This window comes from Ochlerotatus camptorhynchus, unplaced genomic scaffold, assembly GCF_037179485.1.
Source record: "Ochlerotatus camptorhynchus isolate MF236.1 unplaced genomic scaffold, CSIRO-AGI_Acam_v1.1 ptg000379l, whole genome shotgun sequence".
In the NCBI taxonomy this organism is placed as follows: domain Eukaryota; kingdom Metazoa; phylum Arthropoda; class Insecta; order Diptera; family Culicidae; genus Ochlerotatus; species Ochlerotatus camptorhynchus.
Genome location: NW_027040867.1, coordinates 1,494,190 through 1,511,867, shown reverse-complemented (window position 1 = coordinate 1,511,867; position 17,678 = coordinate 1,494,190). Strand labels below are relative to the sequence as shown.

General features: G+C 37.3%; 1 protein-coding gene across 2 annotated transcripts in view; it reads right to left on the bottom strand.

Annotated features, from left to right (window-relative positions):
* LOC135710360 (uncharacterized) overlaps positions 1-17,678 on the bottom strand; it is a 97,878-nt gene that overhangs the window by 64,424 nt on the left and 15,776 nt on the right. Inside the window, exon 2 of one of the 2 annotated variants that reach the window (XM_065232911.1) lies at positions 5,036-5,615. In XM_065232911.1, the coding sequence (XP_065088983.1) occupies positions 5,036-5,238 (203 nt within the window). In that variant the 5' untranslated portion in view covers positions 5,239-5,615. Of the gene's footprint in view, positions 1-5,035; positions 5,758-17,678 lie in introns of those variants that run through there. The other variant, XM_065232912.1, reaches the window with a different exon arrangement.

Below are 17,678 nucleotides of genomic sequence, written 5' to 3'. Positions count from 1 at the left end.
CGACAGATCGCCTATAGTGAATTTTTCTCTATTTATCGTCAGCAGTCGCTCGTTAGCTGGCAACATCAATGGAGTGAAGGGAGCTTGGGACGATGGCTACATTCAATTATCCCTAAGGTGTCGAAGTTTGCATGGTTCAAAGGGTTGGACTTGGGTCGAGACTTCATACGCGTGATGTCTCGTCTCATGTCCAATCACTATTGTCTGAACGCTCACTTGTTCCGTGTGGGGTTGGAAGACAGCAATCTCTGTGAATGTGGACAAGGTTACCAGGACGCTGATCACATCCTTTGGTCTTGTGCGGAGTATCGTGGAGTCAGATCACATTTTTATGATTCCCTTCGGGCTCGAGGTAGACAACCTAATGTTCCAGTTCGGGATATTTTGGCTAGACGCGATCTGGAGTTTATGAAACTCATATATGTTTACTTTAAGGATATTAACCTTAGATTGTGAGTTTGATTAACCGTGTGTTTAGTTTGTATTTTGTACGTGTGGGGGTTTTTTTTTTCAATGTTTGTTTCCAAGATGAATAGAAATAATTTCATGCTTTAAGATTAAGTAAATAGTTGTATCGTAAACCACATTTCAAACCTCCTTCTTCCCTTTTCCCATCCAAAAAATTGTAAATCTCCACTAACCTCGAGACAACCGCGAGTACTCGGTCCAGTTCCTTTAACTTTAAATTTAAGACAGCAATAATGTATAACGCAAAGGATAACTCGGCTCTGTAAAGTTTATTCGATTGAGCCTGTACAAATAAAGTAAATATAAAAAAAAAACATATATAAGCTTGTAGGTAAGCGCAGAGCACTAGACCTAAAGTAAAAACTTAATATATGTTTGCACAGAAGTCGAATCAATTTATGATCTTTGACAAAGTTGTTCTGTATAGTTTTCTCAATCTAAATTCCAGGTTTGTTAAAAATTGGGCATTTTGTGAATTTTTGACAAACAGATTTAAAGTTTTGTTTCGTGTCTGATACAGGTCCCTAAACAAACTGTACAGAAAACCCGCAAATTCAGAATATAACTAAATTCGTTTAAATTTGGTATGGTTGTTGGAGATCTCAATACAGGGGTCACATTGCGAATCTCGAAATGAAAGACTTTTCGTACGAACGCTTGCATGAAAAAGTTTTTCGTTTCGAGATGCGCAATGTGGCCCCAGATCAGATTTCGGAAAATCATTCTCAAATCTCATTCATTGAGCCTCCCTGAGAGAATAAATTCGCGTGTGAATCTGACAAACAAATCTCACTCTTGATGTTCTCATCCATTTTCACACACTCCAACTCACAACGCCAAAAAATGATTTCAGCTTAAAACTCATAAAAACCGCTCAAACGTCAATTGACAATGAATAACGCAAAAATATCGAGCAATGAATCTTTGAACCTGAAAACTCATCGGTGATTCAGCAAAATAAAATGCCGACCTGCTCGGTGGTGCCCATCTCGGCAAAAAATCTAAGTGTGTATGCTAGGCTATGCTAGTTGAATTTTGCAAGGCAAAACTCATAGGCGAATAACCTTACACATGAGATTTGAGATTTTGAGTTTTTCCGAACACTGATACAGATCGAATGGGGAGCAGGGGGTTGGTCTGTTGGCCAACCTTACTGTGCATGGAATAACATTGAATAAGTAACATTGTGAAGGAAACATTTGCGTAAGCAGGGCATCACAATATCAGCTTGAATTGACAAAATCTATGTTTCGTATAGACTGCTAGCTTTCTTTTTCTGTTGAAGTCGAGCAACTTCGCAGCATTCTAGTAACTCAGTAAGCATCTACAGACAAATTTTCAATCGTTTGTCTCACTTTCTTCCGTCGCTTCATTCGTCTTCCTTCCAAGCTTCGGGGAAGCGGGCTTGTTAAAGCATCGGATTTCGATAATTACGTCCAAGCTGCCTACACACTAATCGAGTCAGTACGGTTTTACCGAGTTTTTGAATTGCGGAACTGTTCGGTAAAAGGTTAAAAATCTGTGGAAAATTTATAAATGAGAAAATTTGTTCTGAACATGTACATACTTAGTTCTGTTAACCCCATTAAATGATAAAAAATAAAATTGGTCGATTTCATTGATTCCTTACGGATAACGGTCATTTGAATTTTTACCGACTTTTTCAGCAATTCAAAAACCCAGTAAAAAAATACTGACTCCTGTAAAAAAATCTTAGTGTGTACATATAGGTGTTCTATTGTGTCAAATTAATGATTCAGCCATGTTGACGTAATCTCTATTATACCAGAATTATTTGTGACAGATCAGGAATCAATTTTGGCAAACACCTTCTAGAAAATTGGAAGAGCAACAACAGAGGGATTTTCGAACATTTTTATTTATTTTCGAAGTGTCAAATTGTGTAGCAGTTTAGTTAACTTTCTAGAACTACAGTGAACTTTGTAGAATTTCAGTGATCTTCGTAGAACTTAATTGAACTTCATAGAATTGCAGAGAATTTAGTAGAAGTGCAGTAAATTTTGTAAAAGCTCGGCAGACTTCGCAGAAATTAAGAGAATTTCGTTGATGCTCAAGAAATATCGTATAATTTCAGCAAACTTCTTAGAACTTTAGGATTCTTCGTAGCAGTTTGACAGATGACTTATTTAAAAAGCTCAATGCACTTCCTGGAAATATAGGGAACTTTATTTGATTTCTGGAATTTGCCCAGGTGTTCAGGAATATTCGTAGAAAAGGTTGAAGGTTTTCCTGTAAGGTCCGAGATGTTCATAGATGCTCTGAGATCTTGGTAGAATTAAGAGCGATGGGGAGATGGGAAGAAGTTCAGAGCAAATTTTCATGGAGTGAAGGGAATTTTGTAGATTTTCATGAAACTTTGTATGAGTTATAAGTGTGGCGGAACCGGACTTCAGATATTATAAGTGACGTTAGTCGTCTATAGAGTCTTAACTGAGAATTAATTTATTTTAACTGAAGACCTGCAAGGAAAGTTTTCAGAGTTGCTATGGAATCATAAACGCCAGGGAGACAATACCCCATGAACCCACCATATTGAATCCATCTAAACCTGCACCGGGACCAACGGCTTTACTTCCCCTCTTAACTTGATGAACAGACCCTTATCCTAGTGGACCATGGTTCAGCTTCAGACAAGGTCATTCGGGTTTTCTACGGTGAAAAATCTCTGATCACGTCTTCCTTGAGTGTCTCAAGGAAGACGTGATCAGCAATTTTTCACCGTAGAAAATCCGAATGACCTTGGCTGAAGCTGAACCATGGTCCACTAGGATAAGGGTCTGTTCATAATCTACGTAGCCCAATTTTAAGATGTTTTTGACCCCCCTTTCCCCCCGCGTAGACAATCGTCCATACAATTTTTAGGAAATTTATATAAACCGCATAATCATCATGCATTTTCTAAACACTTAAAGTGTTTAGTACCATGGCCACTTTCTTAAAACTCCAAACACGATGCCTTTGGTAAAATGTGTAACGGAAAATTGGATTTATTTGAAAAATCATTGCTCAGCAATTTATCAATCGGTTTTAAATCTATTAATACCGAATCAATTTTTAAAGTATGTAGTTTCAAGTGGCGCTATTAGATTTAAAATTTGTCAATAAATGGCTGATCTATGATATTTCAAACATTGCAAGTTTGCCGTTACATATTTAACCGCAGGTATCGTGTGTTAATTTGGATTTTCTTAGATTTTCTATTATCAAATACTGTAAACATTTGATTCAAGTTGAAAGGGTGAAGTTGATCACAACACCGTTCAATTTTCGATTCTCAACAATTCTTTTTTATGATATTGTTATGAAATAATTTGTTCAGTCTGTTCTTAGGCAGTTTTAAATCCCTAGTAGCACGCTTGTCACAAATCAATTGTAGAAACTTATATACGACTTATTTAAGTCATAAACAAGTTGCTGTAACTTATTGTGATGAAAGTGTGCTACTCGGGATAGTAATTTAAAACGTTTTACCTAACATCCGATGCATTCTATCGCTCTATGTTTACAACTTTATAGAAGTGATAAAATATGCAACTTTTAACTGCTCCCCAGTCCGGCGAAATATCTACTCTTACTTAATTTTGAATGTGGAGTCAGATTTTGTTAAAATGAACAATGTACCATAATAAAAATGATTGTATGTGAATAACTTACATTAAAACTATTTTGCGATAGTAAAAGTAGTTTTTTCGCAAACCATAACTTTGCTAGATATTTTCACGCAAGATTCTTCTTCAGCGGATACAAAACTAGTATGAATGCTAGCTTCTGGATATTGCATTGCATAAGAACCTGAACCAAATTAAAATAAGAATTCTTATAAATAATCTCAACGTGCTGTTTTAAATCAAAACTTATACATTAAAACAGCATTAGCTAGTACAGGTTTAGAAGGTGTTTGTTCGTGTGCCATCTGTTTGGTTGAAAAATATTCAGGTTTATCAGTAAAAAATGCCAAACTTCCACCCGTTTTACGGTTCTTATAAACCTTTTAATACCGAAAAACTTGAAAACAATTTTCCAACGCTGGTTCAAACCAAAGTATTTTCCACTTCCACGCTAACTTGAAAGTACCCATTATGTAGTAAAATTTCACCAATTTTGATGAAAATTGTCTTAACTCATTAATGGGTAAAATGTCTAAATTTAAAGAATATGTTAATGTTAGGTGAAATTTTACCTATGGGTAATTTCAAGTTTGCGAGCAGGTACCACTTGCGCAACACTGTTGATTGATTTTCCACACTGTTATAGTGGGTGTCAAGTTCCCCAAAATGACGCGACGTGAGATCTTGTATCACTCCATTGAACCCCCCCCCCCCCCTCCCGTCTCTTTTTCTCCCATATTCTCTAATCCACTTGCGCTGTACCTACTCTCTAATAGACACGTTCCTGGTTGATTCGGCTCACTTAACGAGAAGCCGGCAGCAAAACGTGCCATGAATAAGTTTATTCAACAAAAGTCAACAATAAATAACCCAATTAGCAAGGCTCCTCGGTACCCGTTCAGCCCAATGCCAATGCCGGCAATTGTCGGTGCACTTACCACATATCTCTCAGTCCATCTCTGATGCTGACCAAACTGCCGCGCCGGTCCGATCTGGGTTTATCCGATCGATGATTGCCAAACTGCCAGAACCGTAATCGCTTGTGGTTCTCATCTTCGTAGAACGGATTCAGGTGTTCCGGGTAGTCATAGATCGAACTTGTACTAGCGGTTCGACCCGTCGTGCTGTACTCGTAGGACATCTTCTTCTTCTACTTCCTAATCTTCTTCTTATAACACTTTTTTTCTCTATTTATTTGCAATGATTTCACCACCTTGACTTGAGGTCACTGATTTGCACTTTTTTCTCTTCGTACGGCACACTACATACACTCCGTTATGAAACTACCACCTCGGTAGGTACCTCCGTACTTGGCTCCAACAAAGTCCGGTGATTTTTTGTTTGTCTCACTGCCACTGGCGAACGATGATGATTATGATGTTTAAATTGCACTCATGTATCGCTTCTTGGGTCGGGATCTGTTGTTTTCTGTAGATGGTTAGCAGCGGAATGATAATTCGTCGAATTCTGCTCCGTCCGCTGTTGTCGCCGTCGTCATTTGTGGAACATTCTGTAGCACTAAAGAAACGGGGATGAATAAATCTAACTGCGATGCTAATTTAAATTTCAAAACTTTCAGCAAAGTTCCGCTGCTGGAACGAAGGTAAAAATTCCACTTGATTGAATCCGCGAAATGGAATCACGAGGCTGTGCGTTTCGATGTAACCAGTTGTTATCTGCTATCGGTTGGTTAGTTTTATCTTATCAGTTGGTGAAACGACGATGGTTGAATGGTGTGTGGCGGGTTATATTTTATACAAATACTATTCATGAACGAACGCTGTCTCTGAGTGGTACAGGAGCTGTTTTTGTTGCACTATGAAAGTGTTAAGTCTGGGTGCATTTAAAGTTGCAAATGCTCCGTAGAAAGATTATCAATCACAAAGGATTTCGAACATGCGGGAATTTATGTTAGTTGAAGTAAACGATGCACGCCGTGTCTGAAGTGGTGGATTATTCAACTTTCATCGACCTCGGGTTTTTCTTCAACAACAGTTTGGGTGCTTCCATTACTAAATCGATATATTTTAAAATATGTTGCAATATGTTTGCAATTTCCTACCAAACCCTCCCAAACTTTTTGATAATTCTTAAAATTTCTTATATATTCTATTAGGACTTTAGGACCAGCTCTAAATTCTACCTGTAATTTTAGAGTAATATGAATAATTAGATGCCAATTGGAAATATCATCCATATTTTTGGCAGATATCCTAATAATTTCTCTGTGATTAAACTGATGCAACTTTAATTTATATTCTATGTGACATCACTCAGAGGTGGTAAATTTAATGAAAATGGAAGGAAAAATGTCATGACATTAGTGTCTTCCATACAAGTTATATGGTGACAGCTCTGCAGTAAAATGTATATTAGACTGATGAAAAATTAGACATTTTTGCTCAACAGTGCTCAAACGGTCCCAAATCAATCAATTCTTATTAGTTTCTCAAAAATTTTAATTCATTTACTAAGATAAATCCAAACTTTTTGTTCATTGTCTTCTAGCCTTTTTCTATATTGCACTTTTTAAAAGTTCTATAGCTATTCTTATATAAAATTTTCTCAGCTACAACTTTGCACAATGTAGTGTTTAAGCCAAAAGTCAATTAAAATAGTTATTACTTGTTTAAGAGAATGATAATTTTATGACATGATCAACCAGCTGTTTTGTGCGCAACACTGTATACTGCAGTGTGTCAAAGCAGCCATGATTTGTGTGCTCTATTCTACGCGCCAGAAACACCAATGTTGCCATCTGAACAGTTGATTGAGCATAATCATAAGACATCTGTGGATTGAATCATTCATAACTTTTGTTCCTTATATTTGATCGATAAGTGGTCTTCAACAAAGTTGTAGCTGAAAATTTTTCCACAAGCACACCTATCATTTTTAAAGTAGAGTGATATGGTGAATTGGTAGATAGATTGGAACAAAAAATTAGGTTTTTGCATAGTAATTTACATATAAACTTCAAATGGTTTGTGCCATGTCAGTTTCTTACCAAATGAGTTCAAATTTTGGGAGGTTTATCAGGACCCGATTTGGAATCGTTTGAGCACGGTGGAGCGGAAATAATAAATTTTGCATCAGTCTTATGTTCATTTACCACCTCTGGCACTTCACTTTTACTTGCACTTTTTTTCAACAAAATTACAAAATACTTATTGAAGGGGCAACATTAAAAAATTGTGCGTTGCGGTGCTGTGAACAAGATCGCTATCGGCAATGAGACAATATCAAGAGCCACATGTGAAAAGGGCATACAAGCTTTTTGTAAACAAACATTTGTAGGCCCTCTTCTCGCAAACCGAGGGTCGCCCACGCAAACTAACAACATCATCGGAAAGGGAAAACCTTCCCCTATCTGGCGATGTTGATGGTTTGCGTTGGTGTCATATAGGTGGCGAGAAAAGGGCATAAGGATGTTTGTTTACAAAAAGCTTGTATGTCCTTTTCACATGTTGTTCTTGTAATTGTGATGTGAGAGAACATTGCCCTGCATTTTGGACCCTTCGTATTCTGATTGTTAACTTTGAAACCCCTTCCGAATTCGCTTGGAATTCCACTTGAAATTAATTCAGATTGGCATTCAGAGTTCCCTAGAATAGTGTCCTAGCATTACCTCAAAATTCACCTGTAGTTCTCCTTACAATTTTCTTAAAAAACTTCTCAAAATAACCTAAAATTTATAGTCAAATTCTGATGAAATTCTGCGCAGAATTTCTGTATCACTTTCCCTAGAATTCCCTACAATTATCTTTAAAACTAATTTCACATTATTATCATAATTCTCTAGCAAATGCTTCTCCGAATTCTAAAATTTTATCCAAGTCCAAGAGCCATGATTTTGCTCATGTATTCTTCAAAATTTTCTTAGTCTGCAAATTCAGATGTCATGTCGTAGATCTCATTGTATTATATAATAATTTCTTGATTGGCTGCCAAATTCCATTTGCGCTTGAAATCCTTCAGGTCAATTGTAGTTCCACCCTTTTTTCTTCAGTATGTGCTTCACAATTGACCAGTATTCCTTGATTGGTCTTAGTTCAGGTGTATTGGCCGGATTCATCTCCTTGGGAACCACTGTGACGCCATTTTCGCTGTACCACTGTTTGGTGGAATTTGAGTAGTGGCAGCTTGCCAAGTCTGGACACAAAAGGCAATTCACCTCATGCTGCTCCAGAAATGGTAAAATTGCTGGTTAATGGTCACAGAAGTAACGAATGTTTCAGTTTTCAGCCCACAACTGTAGCTTGCTTGCTATAAAAAGATTTTGGTAATTACGACATCTTTCGGTCAACCGAGGTTTAAAATTTCTGCCCAAGAATTTGATCGAAAACTTCTGGATAGACCGAAATTTTCGTTTCGAGCGTGCAGGATCGAATCGAAACGTGCTTGCTCCGGTGAAGCCATGATGTAAACAAATGAACTTATCCAGACAGCCTACTGTGATTCTATGTCAAGGGGTAGGTCACTCCGCACACAAATCTTGAGTCATATTTTTTATTATGCCGGCCATAGAGCAAGCTGCGATTGTTTGTACAATACCCATCTCGCAACCCGATACTTCTGACACCTTGAATGTTGTTGTGGATAAGGATGTTCCTGAATATACAGTCAAGAGCACGTAATGTTGTGAACAACTTCAATGACAGTTGTCCAGCAGTGCTCCCATTTTATTTACAACAATCCAATGCCTACGAGATTGTGCTGAAGGTGTGCCGATGGATGTGCTCAAGCTGTGCCTAGTCTAATGTCGGCACAATATACTGAGCGACTTAACCCTTATTCTATACACTCTTAGCCTGATTCAGTGAAATTTTGAAAAATTATACTCAAAAATGCCTTAATGGCAGTGTGTTTAACGTCTCCGGATTTTTTCGTGTTCATCGTTTATGCTTCGAATAATTTCCTTTTTTTTTTTCTTCACATTTCAAGCTTATTGCTTATCGCATATTAGCTTATTTCGTGCTCTCAACGTACTGTTCTAGATGCACTTCAACAGTTATTAATTGAGAGCTTTTAATGCCTGTACCATTTTTGCATTAGTATAATGGTATGGCAAATGTAATGAAACTCTATGCCCAGGGAAGTCAAGACATTTTCTAACCCGAAAAATTCCTAGGCTGGACTGGGAATCGAACCCAGCCCCCTCCAGCATGGTCTTGCTTTGTAGCAGTGCTTTTACCGACTGAGCTAAGGAAGACTCCGAGAATGATTTACATACAACTTAAATCATATTCAAACGATCAATTTCAAACATTTCATATTTTGGGCGTCAAAAATTGTCGAATTTTTTTTTTTCAATTTTGGAAAATATATTTTTTAGGTTTTAATACATCGTCTGAAAGAGCGAGAATTAAAGCAAAATAATCGCATCACTTTTTACCACATAACTAACAAAATGACAGCTCGCCCCATGTAAGGTGATGCCAAAGGGGCGCTCAGACGGGATGTTTTGCAATGTAATCGCACTTGTTTAAAGTAGTGCCAATGCACTAAAATTGAAGAAAATTTAGATTTCGATTTCAATTTTTAATGAAGATTACGGATTTTAACATACTTCAATATCCCAATAGATATTTTTAGATATTTTTCCTCAAGATATATTAAAATGCGGAGAAATAAATTAGACCAGACTTAATTGGTTTCATGAATAATGAGTACAACATATTGATAAAAATTAATATCAACACTTCTATTACTAAATTTGTAAGTATGAGGAGTCGTAAACAGATGTAGTTTATTCAGTAATGTGTGGAAAAAAAAGTATGACAGAAAAACCAAATTTAAACGAAAAAGGATTGTTGCAAGTACTTATTTTTATTTCATGTGTGCTAAAATTTGAAAATTGATATCTAATCTTAGGGAGTCCGCAAGGGTGGTTAAGATGGCCCTGCCACCCAGATAAAGTAAGAAGCACTCATTAATAATGTTCTTATGATTATTTTTAAATATTATGAAATCATTCACTGTTTCTCGGCTCCATTAAGTCCGTTTTGGCATTAATAAAGCCTTAATAAATCAACTAATTGAAAAAAAAATCTTGAAATCATATGGTACACCATCGCTGCCAGGCGTGAATTAATTAAGAATTGAATTACACATCATCCAACATTTCTAATCCATGAACAACTTAGCCAAGAACAACAACCTTCTATCTAATCGAATAAAACACACTCTAGTTGAGTGTTTGAGTGTGTGAGTGAGTCTTATTTTTTCCAGCACAAAATCACCATCTTAGCGCCCCTTGGTGGGACTTTGTATGGGAGCAAGCTGTCAACGAATAGATATAGTGTCAACGATCAAAACATTTAAATCTTTATTTAAAAATCGAGATGAATGCCTACAGGATCGATAAAAATATCGTTGTGTTCAGAAAGCAAAGCTCTATCAGATGATATATAAAAATCGGTATATTTTTCGAAGTTAAACAACCCAATTGACTAATGATTGATTCCACACACATTTTTAAGGCCAGCATATTGAATAACCAGCATTTTGATCGATGTTATGCTTTTTATGATTCAATTTTATGTCTCTGAAACGAAAAAATCCCCAGTTTAGGAGTTACTTAAACCATCTCAATCAACTTTACCAAAGCTGTTCAGACATATTTGTTTTATCTCATCTAGCGAGTGTGCAGTGGTGGTGGACGTTGGGGTTAATGGGAAATTCGTCCCATTATTAGATGCATATTAAAGCGTTTTTTCTCCAATAATTATCGTTGAAATAATATATGTCAAATCGTTCGATTTCCAGAGTTGTTAATGATCTACACAGCAAAAAAAAAAATTTTGATATCACATCAAAGTGGATGCACTACAATCATGTCGAAAATTTCATGTAATTTTTATGACCACATAAATAAACAAATGTAGTAAAAGCAGCGTAATGTCAGTTCATGCATTGTATTAATGATAATTTTATCCTTTTTAGCAAGTAATATTACACCATATTTTCGACATGATTGTAGTGCATCCACTTTGACGTGATATCAAAATTATTTTTTTGCTGTGTAATGGAGATAGGACATCACTGTTGGCGAGGCGCTTTCGTCATCCACAGGCATCATTCGTTCCGTTCACCTCAAGGTCGATGTTGCTTGAGCACGCGGGTGTAGCCCTCTGACTGATTCAGGGTTTACCTGCTGAGAGGGAAATCGTAAATGAAGTCACGTGAGAGCACCTCAACCCAACTAGGTAGGTACCAACATTTGCTGGAGTTAAGCTACTGGAGTGGAACTGAATGTGAAATAAGCTGGTGTAAAAAAACCCTGAATTATCCACCTATGGGGAGATGTGGCATTTCTAACTAAAATTAAAATTAAGAGCTACTTCGCAAGTGGTATCCGAAACATATCCAAGTAATTAATAATAATAATAATAAATCACGAAATTGCATGTGTATTTATGATGTATGATGTGTGTTGGCTCTAGTTTAGAACTAGTCACTTCATCGGTGGTAATGCACTCGATTTGCCTTTCATTTATTTTGTTTTTGAATACTGATGTTGATGTATTTCTTTTGTAGTTATATGGGTTTTGGACCTAGTTAGAAACTTATTACTTCCTCGGGGGTACCAGGAGCATGGCCAGATGGGGCCAATATGGTCTTGGGCACTCAGTTTTGTTATCATTGTTCTTGTTATTGAATTCTGATGAAATTTTATGTGTCGCATAAAAGGTTTTGGTCCTAGTCGGGGGGAACTGGCCACTTCTTCGGAGGTAGTCGGAACATATGTAGCTGGACGCTGCCAATATGGTCCAAGACATTCGGTCTTGATGACATTAATTGTTCTAGTCAGGAACTGGCTACTTCCCCGGGGAGTATCCGGAACATGCCCGGATGTGACCAATGTAGTCCTGGGCTCAAGGTATGGCTATCGATGAACTTGTTTCTCATGTGATTTGAGGTGCCGCATGGTGGGGTTTGATCAAGTCAGAAACTGGTCACTTCCCCGGGGGTTACCTGAACACTGTTGGTGAGAACGGAATCGATGGCCAAGTAGCAGCAGGAGTGAGACACGTCAGAGAACGGTAGACACACAGACCCATACCGAATCACTCTACCTGGGTGAACAGGAAGCATGGAGAGGTAAACTTCCTATCTGCTCATGGTTGCTTCAGGAGTACCTACATCGGATCGTAAACGCAAGGTCGGTTCGGCCACCCCTCTGTCCGGAATGTGAAGGGAGCACCGGAACACGTGGTCTTGGACTGTCCTCGTTGTTAAGCAGTGCGAAGGAAGAAGCCTGCCCTTAATGTAGAGAATGTCGTCGATGAAATGTGTAGAGAGGAGGACACCCAGAAAGCCGTCAGCAGGACAGTCTCTCAAATACTGTCGGTGCTACAACGTAAGTGGAGAGATGATCAGCGAGCTAGCGATGTGAGTTGAGGTTATGAGCGATGCATGAGCACAGGTCCCCCACCATACCAACACTACACAACGATGACACCCCATCGACTTCTCGCTGCAAGATCTCACTAATACAACCATAGAGGTAACTCTAAGACCACTGGGTCCCGAAGAAAATCATTATTATTTTTGGCTCACTCAGTACCAGAACAACGGTCCCAAGCAGTCCCAAGCTATTTCACTCACCCCTGCATGTTCTGCATGAATCCACACACCCCTGATGTTATCTGTCAAACTTTCATAGCGAATCAAAACAAACATAGTGTAGTAATAGAATTTCAACTAGAATAAGGTACATTAATCGTTTGCTTGGGACCAATAGGCTACTAAAGTGGTGAGCCAATTTAAAATCGTTAGTTTCGTATTGATTGTTGATATAACCTTGCTAGTGTAGCCGTGCAAAATCGATTTTTTTTTCATTATTTTCAACCAGGAAATCAGCTGTCAAAGTGTTCGACATGACAGCCGTTTTATTTTTTTATTCTCAACCAGTAAAACGCATGTATTCGTGAAACTGCTCACTAATACTAACGGTGGTAGAGAATTCTATTAGCCATACGGACGTTTGCCATACAGATGGTTGCCATAATGGACATTAGCTATAAAGCTATTTCCGAATGTGGATGTTAGCTATAATATACGATAGCCATAATGGATGTTTGCCATAAGCCTGTAAATTCGAGTAAAATAATTCATTTCGAATACGGATTGTTTGTTTGACTCATGGACCTTAACCATACTTCATGTTTTATGCTTATTTTATGACTGGGAAAATGGGTAAAGAAGTGGATGCATCACCTAGGGCAATGGAGCCCAATCGCTTGGAGAATATTTAAATAAATAGAATTTTTAAAAATCAATGAGTATTGATGAATCTACATATACATATCAAAATTTGATTACAGATTGCTGTAAACATGACTCAGAACACTAGCAAAACAACTTTGTGTATGCATCGCACAATCGTGCACATCGTGGTTCTCCCGTTTGCTTAGCACACTCTTTTCCAACTTATCTTTGAGAAAGCGATTTCCACGTTATTTGCCGTCTTTGCTCAACCTGGTCTATACAAGGTGTGGAGATCTAGCCTTGACGTATGTGTTGGTAGAGCGGAATATGTAAACTTTGCGGGAAACGATGTTGACGACGTCATAGCACTCGAAAGCAAATTTGCGAAATAATAAGTAAAACAAATCCTAGCTGTTTTTGGATGATGATTTTGCCTCGGATTTTGCTTGATTGTATTCTATGTAAAGTCGCCGGGAAATATCAGCTGGTGATTTGATTTTTATGATAACTCCTTACAAGCTAAAACTCATAAACAGGCTGCTTTTTCATGGTATAGTTACAGTGTGATAATTCAATAATCAAAAAAATCATCTCAACATTTAGTGGTAGACCATTCATAAATTTTGGTAATCACATAAATTTTATAATCCATATCAAATTTCCAATGCAACCGCCGATCGAAACAAACGTTATGACGTCACTAGAAGGGTGATTGAATGAACGAAAGAAACGAACCGTGCGAGGCGGAATGAAAGTCGAGTGAAAAACGAAGTGCACCAATACATTCAGGCCTACAATTCCACACCTTGTATGGACCAGGTTGGTCTTTGCTTACCATAGCAGATAAAGAAGTGCACTACAAAGAAAAATGTTGTGTTATTGCTGGATTTCCCATTTACAACCCTGCACTTTGAGGTAGTTCTTCTCTTCTACGCTGCTTTACACTTACGGAGGGTGAAAAACTACCAAACTTTGAGTTTGCTTGATTCTAATTTTGTGGATTTCAGAAAATCAGTGCATTGAGCGCATTGAGTGATCATGACAGCCCTAGCTGTAAACGAACTAGCAATCCAGTATTTGATGGAAAAACATCAAGCAACATAAATCCATTTGCCAACAAATAAAATCTTTTCAAAACTCCAATTTAAAAAGCTTGTAAGTTATTTTTCTCTTGGAGTTGACTTCTTCTTTATATATTGAGCTGATCTTTGACGCATACAATTTTTCAAAAACTGCAACTGAAATGCTCTCAAAACATTCCTCACTTGGCAACTCCTATTTTGTAGCATGAGCTATTCTTTGAGTGATTGAAGATTTTCAAAAATCATACCGCAAATGTCCAAAAGTTATTTCTCTCTTGGAGTTGAATCCTACTTTATCTCATGAGCTGTTCATTGACAGGTTGTTGTTTTTAAAAAACCAAATATACTCAAAAGTTAATTCTCTCTTGGAGTTGAATCCTTCAACAGGTATGAGGTATAAAAGCTATTGAAAAATCCATCTGAAATCCCAATCTAAAATCCCCAGTAGCACACTTCAACTAACTTGACTGAATTTAGTTACATAAAAATTTCGACAACCGTTTTGCAACAATTGGGCTATTTAAATATCTCTTCAAGTTGACTCCTTCTTTGTATCAGGAGCAATTCTAGAACAGATAAAAGTTTAAAAAAATAGCAAATGCTCAGTAGTTTTCTCCCTCTAGTACACAGAAAAAAATAAATTTTCATATTACATTAAAGAGGATGCGCTTCAATTATGTCAAAAATCTCATGTAATTTTTATGACCACTAAAATAAACAAATGCAGTAAAAGCAGCGTAATGTCAGTTCATGCACTGTATTAATTATAATTTTGTCCTTTTTGGGAAATAATATTACACCATATTTTCGACACGATTGAAGTGAAGGTGAAATATTTTGAAAAATCGAACTGAAATACTCTCAAACCATTTCTCTCTTAAAGGTAACTAATTCTTTATGTCAAGACCTGTTCTTTGACAGGTAACAGTTTTAAGAAAATCAATCCTAAAATGCTCTCTTGCTATTCCTTGTCAACTTTTTTTTTTCAAAAGCTCCAACTGAAATACGCAATAATCAATTCTTTGAATTGACTCCTTCTTTGTATCATGAGCTATTCTATGACATTTGATATTTCTCTTTTGGAGTTGACTCCTTTTTATATTTTGAGCTATTCTTTGAAAGATATTTTTCTAAAGCTTCCTCTGTATCGCTCATGTATCGTTTCTATCTTTGATAGCTATTCTTTGAAAGATTAAAATAAAAAAAAAAAACAGCTGCACCGGTGGTGTAGTGGTAAGCGTGATTACTTCTCACCCCAGCAGGCCTAAGTTCAATCCGAGGGGGGCGACACATCTAAATCTCAATTCTAGATGCTCAAAAAATCTCACACTAGCGAATCAATCTTCGAAAAATCATCTTTCATTTCTCGCATCTACTTGCATCGCGCTTCATCTTTTTACAGGAAATCTTCAAAATCAACATAAATCTTGCTTCTATCTACTCAGCGTGCGTGCAGCTAGCCACAACAAAACACAATCTTTTCTGTATCGCAGATAGAGTCATCCCCCTCGGTCTGAGGCATACAATCTCTGATTACGCCTTCCTTCGGAAGTGAAGTAAAGCCGTTGGTCCCCAGTTCATGAGTTTGATGGGTCGGTAGGTAGGGTCCAGGTGTGGGAGCTGCCTTCCTGGCGTCGGTAGCATTGGTGCTCAGCACAGAAAACAAGATCGACGGAAAACAAATCGAGGAAAAAAAAAATTTGTTCTGTATTCCACAATGTACACTTTCTGTTTTATCAATTGTGTTGCAGTTTCTCACAATACTAAACCTTGATTTGTATGTTTAGTCGCATTACATACATTGTTATTTTTTCAGATATGCCGCTATTCAAATGTCAAAATATTCAGGTTACTCTTCGAGTCACCAACTGTAATCAATCAGTTTGTGTGTTGCTAAATTAAACGGCTTGTTCACCGATTCGACAAAACCAAATATTGTAATAACCATCGTATCTCGTTAATTACACTATAAAAAGGGAAACTAATATTCCTTCCAACAAGAAATCAGAAATCCGAACCTCTGAACATCAAAAGTCTGTTCAAAATTATCGATGATAGGTAATAAAATAATAATTTATTTAGTGAAAAATGCGATTTGGATTTGGTGCCTCAAGCTGCTCAAAATTAAGGAACGATTATTTTGCGGTATTACACAATTTTCCGATCTCATTGAACTGAGTCGATTGGCATATGACACTTGGCCTCGGATGGAAACTCGGTTTTTCAAGCGATATGTATACCCTTCTCTGTAAGAAGGGTAAAAAACATTGCAGTTATCTGTGTTTCTTGAGAAACGAATGAAACAAAACATAACATAACGATGCGAGTTGTGGCCAAGTAGCTCGTTCCGAGTTAATTACCGATGAAACCGGTGAAGATGTTGCTCGAGTTGATCTGTTTAATTATTCGAATTGCTTCGTGAGCTTACCTGGCGAGAGGGTTATTCAATCGGTGCAAAAATAATCACCTGATCTGTGCAACTCGGTCAAACGATTGTTAGGATAAGATCTTTCGAAAGATGGAATTTACTGTACATACTATTATTTAGTTCATAGGTCGGCTTCACAAAGGTGGAAGGAAAATTGATGACTAACATCATGTACTGTATACATTCGATCTCGTTAAAAATAGAAACACTGATGATTAAAATATAATATTTATGGTTGAGTTCAATGTAAACATGCAGCTCTAAAGAAGCGACAACTTATGTCACAGACTTAAGTTGCTCATTCCATGGATACCACCATTTACATTTACACACATACTCAGTAGTACACTCTCTGAAAAAACAACAACTTGTGCTAGCAATGACTGGCTACCATTACACTTGTATGTTCTGATAGCGTTTAATAAATAAGAAAGTGCTTAATACACGTTCCGTTGCGCTACCGTCAGCTGCACACATTCCACGCGGTATCTTAAATAAAATGGGATTCCCGGTGTAAACATCTCTAGAGCTATCGGATTGTTTTCGAGTCGGTAAAGAATTATGGACACATAATAATACTTGTAGTATAATTTTAAGTATTGGCTTAGAATGTTGTCAGTTAAATATGCACAACTTTACCGTGACTTATCCGGCAATGAGATTTGAACTCGTGACTTTGGCGTGAGAGGTCACGGTGCCTCTGGTAGGATAACATTACAGTAATGACTCGATTTTGTCCATCCATCCCTTCGGGCACCAGACTTTTGTCTATCAATAATTTCACATAACCGTAGTCTCAAATCTTTCGCATTCATCTTCAAGATGAACGTTTAAGATATATTTTGGTACAATAATCCC